The sequence below is a fragment of the Populus trichocarpa genome, chromosome 16, assembly GCF_000002775.5.
Source record: "Populus trichocarpa isolate Nisqually-1 chromosome 16, P.trichocarpa_v4.1, whole genome shotgun sequence".
Classification (NCBI taxonomy): Eukaryota; Viridiplantae; Streptophyta; class Magnoliopsida; order Malpighiales; family Salicaceae; genus Populus; species Populus trichocarpa.
In genome coordinates this window covers 9,828,252-9,834,555 of record NC_037300.2, presented here as the reverse complement: position 1 = coordinate 9,834,555, position 6,304 = coordinate 9,828,252, and the positions used below count along the sequence as shown (strand labels likewise).

The 6,304-nt window shown below is 30.4% G+C and overlaps 1 protein-coding gene across 1 annotated transcript; it reads left to right on the top strand.

The window, feature by feature from the left end:
• Positions 1-2,394: 2,394 nt before the first annotated feature.
• On the top strand, positions 2,395-3,638 carry LOC7468798 (zinc finger protein ZAT5). Its single transcript, XM_002323461.4, has one exon. The coding sequence runs from the start codon at positions 2,580-2,582 to the stop codon at positions 3,465-3,467; it is 888 nt and encodes a 295-aa protein (XP_002323497.2). The 5' UTR covers positions 2,395-2,579; the 3' UTR covers positions 3,468-3,638.
• Positions 3,639-6,304: the final 2,666 nt, after the last annotated feature.

Below are 6,304 nucleotides of genomic sequence, written 5' to 3'. Positions count from 1 at the left end.
GCTAGTAAAATATGTTTAAGTAGGGTTGGTTTTTTTTTTTTCGGTTGAATTTTTATTAAAAAAGATAATTAAACCGAAAGTTTTTATAAAAAAAATTAAAACCGGTTTAAACCGATTGGTTTTAGTTTGGTTCGGTTTTTTAGAACAAAAACCGGTTTAAACTGGTTTGGCTTGATTTTTTCATTTTGGCTTGGTTTTTTCCGGTTTAACTTGGTTTTTTTCTGGTTTTTTTTGTATTTTTAGTTTCAAGCTTATAAAACCTAAATCGAATCAATTCGGTTTTTTTACTGACACTGTATCCAAGATATAAATATCCAAAGCTATTTCCGGAAACGTTAAAAAGGGAAAGCTCCGTCATAATTGAAACTTTGAAAGTCTCTCCCAAAGTTTACTTTGATTTTGCATCGCTACTCTTCAACCTCTTTTGCCGACCTGCGCATTTAATTCTGCACTCATATGCACCATACGAAACATCCATCCTCTATATTTAAAGGGAGAAGGTTATAATTTTATAATATAATTAATTAATCAATTAATTTGTTCTCGTGAATTATCATGATAAACAAGCATCTGGAACCCTCATGCAGCATTAAGATTTCAAAGGGCGAGCTTTAATGACCCTGATCAGACCTTTTCAATTCCATTTCTTTTTTCTTTTAAAAAAAGAAAATAATAAATACGTCTCTGTTTATTTTATCTGTGCCTATGCCAACTATATATCTAGATATCAATTTCCCAAGGATGATGACGATTTTACCGAGAAGTGAATTTTGTATTCAATAATGTAAAGAAATATATATATATGGCATAAAATATTGCAGCTCTATCAGCGCTGGCAGGCTTGTTCCTCTGTCATCTAGCTAGAGCCTGAATTAAATAATAAACATTAATAGCTTATTTATACAATCTACAAGGTATATTTGAAGCCAAATAAGTGCAGTGGTTGCAGAAGAGTACATAATCTTTTTGAAGAAAACAAGAAGAGTATATATAAAAGGGGCAATTGGGAAGTAAAGAACAATATAATTAAGGGATCTGTTTAATTAAATCCACCAACAAAATCCACAAAATTAAAATGATGCTTTACTTTGGAGAACTACGTACAGCTGATGCATGCTGGTGTTAGCCCTTACGTGCTTCTCACTACACCTTCCAAATAATTCCTGACGCTAAGAATCTCTTCACACCATAAAATACTCTTTAATTACAGAACACTCTACCTTGTAGGAAGTGGAAACCTTGTTATGTGGCCACGGACCAAAACTATGCCTAGCTAGCGCTATGTACAAAGAGCTAGCTAGTAGATGGTTAGGAATAAAGAAGTTGTAGATAAAAAAGCTGGTGCTGACGGTGGTGACGGTGCTGTGTATTTGCATAGCTCTGAACATTTTTTTACATGTAAAACACCGACAATCATGTTCTTCATAGTGTTCACCAAAACTAAATACTACGTGCTAATTTAGACACCCATTTATAATCATTGGCAAGCTTTCATTGAGCTCTTTCAGAATTAACACATGGATTTAATGGAGAAAGTACGTACTCAATATCTATTAATTGAGAAAGAAGAAGTGGCTATTCACATTGATATCATAGTGCAAATATTATGAGCAAACTAATTCAGATATTTGAGAAACCATTTTAATTCTCAATTACCGTAATGAGAGAGCTGTCACAATTTCATGCTGACACCAAACCTTATGATTGGAAAAGCACAATCATAAAAATGATAAAAAAAACATCAAGTCATGTTGGCCGGCGTGATTTTTGGGTCATTGTCCGTCTAAGAAGTTATCACTGCTTACAATGTGAAGGTGAAGTAGATGTGGGTCAACTCCACATGAAGCCTCTCATAAAAGGCTATTATCCCATGGTTCATATACATACAATCTCCCATTTCTAGGGCTAATAATCCCTTTCTCACAAATGGTTAGCACTTTCTCCACTTAATGGGGCTATTAATTATATATATCTTATGGCTTACTCATTAGTTAATTAGTGGTTAATTAAGAGTTAATATAAAATTACAAATTAATTTAACTAGTACTGTTTTTTTGATTCAGCATATTGAAAGATTAATATACTATAAAAAACTAGCGAAACAAGATCAAGAAAAGCAAATAAAGAAGAAGAGAAAGGGATAGAAGCCGAAATTCTGTGGTTCCAGGCTTGCAAGACAATCCAATCACTTAGAAAAAGTAATGGGTTTGCTTCGAAGCCAACCGAATCTCATTGGTTCCATCACCTCCGCATCCTTGCGTTCTTTAATTTATATTCTCTGTATGTGTGTGTATTTTTATTTAAAAAATAAAATATGTCTATATTTATATATATATAACTAACTTCCAAGTTAGCAAAACTCAAGACTTGCAAGCAAGGAAAATTCACGGTAACTGTCCAAGGGTTACGGCTCTACTTAAACCCCCTCCCTCCCTTGAGAACATTCACTTCCTAATTTCGTACCTTTTTATTTCTTAAATACAAGATTAACTCCCACGTACTCTCCTACCCTTCTTTCTCTCTATTCCTCTGTCTTCCTCCTGGTGAAATTAATATTAAGATCATCAAATTAATTGACGATGGGTTCTCAAGCAATGGTGTCTAAGGAACTATCACAAATCATCAAAGGCAAGCGTGCCAAGCGACAAAGGCCATCTTCGCCACTAACGTTAGCCATAACTTGTAGCTCAGCTAGCGTCGGGGAAAACGGAGGTGAACGTGGTCAAAGAATCTACAACAACTCATCATCGTCTGATCCTACCACCTCAGTTAAATTCACGGGAAGGACAGACGAGGAAGAAGACATGGCCAATTGTTTGATTCTTTTGGCTCAAGGCAATCGCCAAAACTTCAAATTATCTAAGCCCGTGACTACTGCAGCAACAACTATTACGTTTACCAACAAGGACGCAGGTTTATATGCTTATGAGTGCAAGATCTGCAACAGGCGTTTCCCTTCATTTCAAGCGCTTGGTGGACATAGAGCGAGTCACAAGAAATCAAGACAGGGTAATATTAGTGAAGACAAGAAAGCGTTGGCAGTGACAGTACGGATGGGTGATCAAGAGGAAAATGGAAATGATAATGATATGAGCACCGCCCTTTCATTGCAAATAGTAAATGATGGGGTTCTATGTAGTAACAATGTTAAATCTAATAAGGTCCATGAGTGCTCCATATGCGGTGATGAGTTTTCGTCTGGTCAGGCTTTAGGTGGTCATATGAGACGGCACAGGGCGTTCGCTCCCACCACAACCGCAACCGCAACAACGTTAACATCTAGAAGTTTGGAAAGAAGTAAGCCTGATCATGAGTCCGAAGAATCCAAGAAACCAAGAGATATCCAACTACTGGATCTTAATCTTCCAGCAGCAGAAGATGATCTCCGAGAATCAAAGTTTCACTTTGCGTCCAAGGAACAAGTTCTTGTCTTCACAGCTTCTTCCTTGGTTGATTGCCATTACTAATCACAATAAAAACAAGCTACTGTTGTTTTATCGTTTGGGATGATTTTCACCCCAAATTTAATGGACGAACTTCTTAACTTCAGTTTTACTATTGTAATTCATATTTGTTCAATGTTTCATTCTTTGAAATGTTTTTCATTTTGATCGCAATTCTTGAATTAAGTTGGATTATCTGAGTCACTAATTTTGGCTGGCTTGTTCATGGTGGCATTCACTTCGCGAAAAAAGGATTTTTTTTCTTTGTTTGGCTTGAAAGGAAAATGTGGGAAATTGATAAGAAAATTAAGCTTTGCATGAGTTTGCGGCCACCACTATCACAACCGAAAGTGGTGTATTAGGTTTGCAGGAAAGCTAAAGCTCGCCTATCTGCCTACCTGTTTTATGAATATGATTAATAATATTAAAAAATAATATAAGAATTGGCTTGATATAAACAGTTAATTTTACAAGTTCAAAGATTAATACTCTTTATGATTATAAATAAATCAGGATAACCTAAAAAATAAAGTCAAAAGAAATTAAAGAAATTATAATAGTTAATTTTTAATAAATATGAAATTGAAAATAAAAAGAAACCTGAATAAACTCATGTTAACCCACCAAACTTTTAACTTGGATCATAAGAGTAGGATAATCTCATCGAAAGTAAACCAAAATAAATTATGAAACTTAATTCTCAATTAACACAAGTGTTGAAAAATAAAATTGAAAAAAAATTAATTACAAAAAACCCTGAGTCTACAAGGTTAACTCGCAAAACTCATGATTCAGATCTTGAGACTGAAATAAGCTCATAGAAAGCAAACTCAAATAAATTATAAAGTTTAATTTCCAATAAATCTAATATTAAATGATATAATTAAAAAAAAAATATTATTCATTGCAAAAAATAACTCAAAAAGTTCCGAGTCAACCAGTTTAATCAATAAAACTCATAATCTAGATTATAAAACTGAGATAATCATCTCATTTAAAATTAAAAAAATATTTTAATTAACAATACTACGTGAGAAGAGGATTAATAATGATAATAATAATATATATGGTTAACTATTAATTATATGTTAGGAAGTGAAGTGCGTATATGTTCTCAATTTGTCACATGCGATCACATTTACAATTGCACTGTATTGATTGGTTCACCGACATTTAATACTTTTTACTTTTCCAGGATGCACTTTTTGATTGGTTCACCTCACTTCTACTACATAAACCAAACTTTCTAACAACTATGAGCGTCTTTACTTTAAAAATCCCTTATGAGATTCATGTGTACAAATAATTTTTAAATTTTAAATTTTTTAAAATAAATAATTTTTTTTATATTTTCATATTGTTTTGATGTTTAAAAATAATATTTAAAAAATAAAAAAAATTATTTTAATTTATTTCTAAACAAAAAACACTTTAAACCACCACTACTAACACAATCGTAAACACACCTTAACTAATTTTTTTTAAAGTAATTTTGTTATTTAAAATTAATAAATTTTTATTATTATTTTAATATCAAAAATAATTTTTAAAAATAAAAAAATAATATTTTTTTTTAAAAATAAAAACAACAACTGCCCCACCCAAAACAGCATTTTAATCTCGGCATTATGGTGGGTGTCTTTAGATAATGGGCGGTGCCATAAAACGCATAGAATATGTTGATAGCTGAATTTCCAAAGTGTAAAGGTGCTCGCTCCACTTTTAGTAATTTGTGGCATATTCCATTAATTATTTTTCAAGAGTCAACCCTTTTCAAGAGTCAACATGACATGGGTTGTCATAAAGGAGGATATAACGCCACCATTCATGATAAGACCAAAGAGGACTATGGAGCTACCCACAAGACGGTGTCTTCTGTCTTCTGCTTCCACTTTCCAACTATTAATAAGTGCTGTGTACTAATTTATTCTCCGGGAGAAATTTTTATATGTATATTTAATACTAAAAAATTTACCATTAAGATTTTTTTTACTACAATGTAAATAATTTATATGTATATTTAATAAAATAAATAAATAATTATATATGTTAATAAATAATAATAAATTTGTTAATTTCAATTAAAGATTGAGTTGAAAAGATGTATAAATATACATATTAAGATATATGATCTCGTATAATGGGTAGCTCTTCAAATATTTTTTATTTAATTATACAATAATAAAACTCCATTAAAAAGATTCTAGTATAATTTTTATTTTCTTATTAATATATATTTTATGTCATGGATTCTTAATTTGATAAACAAAAAACCAAAATAATTTTTGAAGATTTTTTTTCACAACAATGTAAATAATTTATATGTATATTTAATAAAATAAATAAATAATTATATATATTAATAAATGATAATAAATTTGTTAATTTCAATTAAAGATTGAATTGGAAATATGAGATAAATATACATATTAAGATATATGATCTCATGTTGTGGGTAGCTCTTCAAATATTTTTTTATTTAATTATATAATAATAAAACTCCATCAAAAATATTCTAGTATATTTTTTATTTTCTTATTAATATATTTTTTTCAACAAAAAAACATATAGTTTATGCCATGGGTTCTTAATTTGATAAAAAAAAACCAAAATAATTATAATAAATCTAGATATTTTATTCTCATATTATTATCAAGATGTTGTGTCAAGCTAAAACATAATAATCCATAAAGTAATCAACAATATTATTGTAAAAAAGCTTTAAACATCTGAGAAACAATGACATTTTTTTTTATTATGAGCACATCTTTTCTATTAAAAAGAGCAATAATTAAAATAAAGATTTGTTAAAAATTAAAGCTATTTGAAATGATTAGAAAACATATATTTCTTAAATCTAA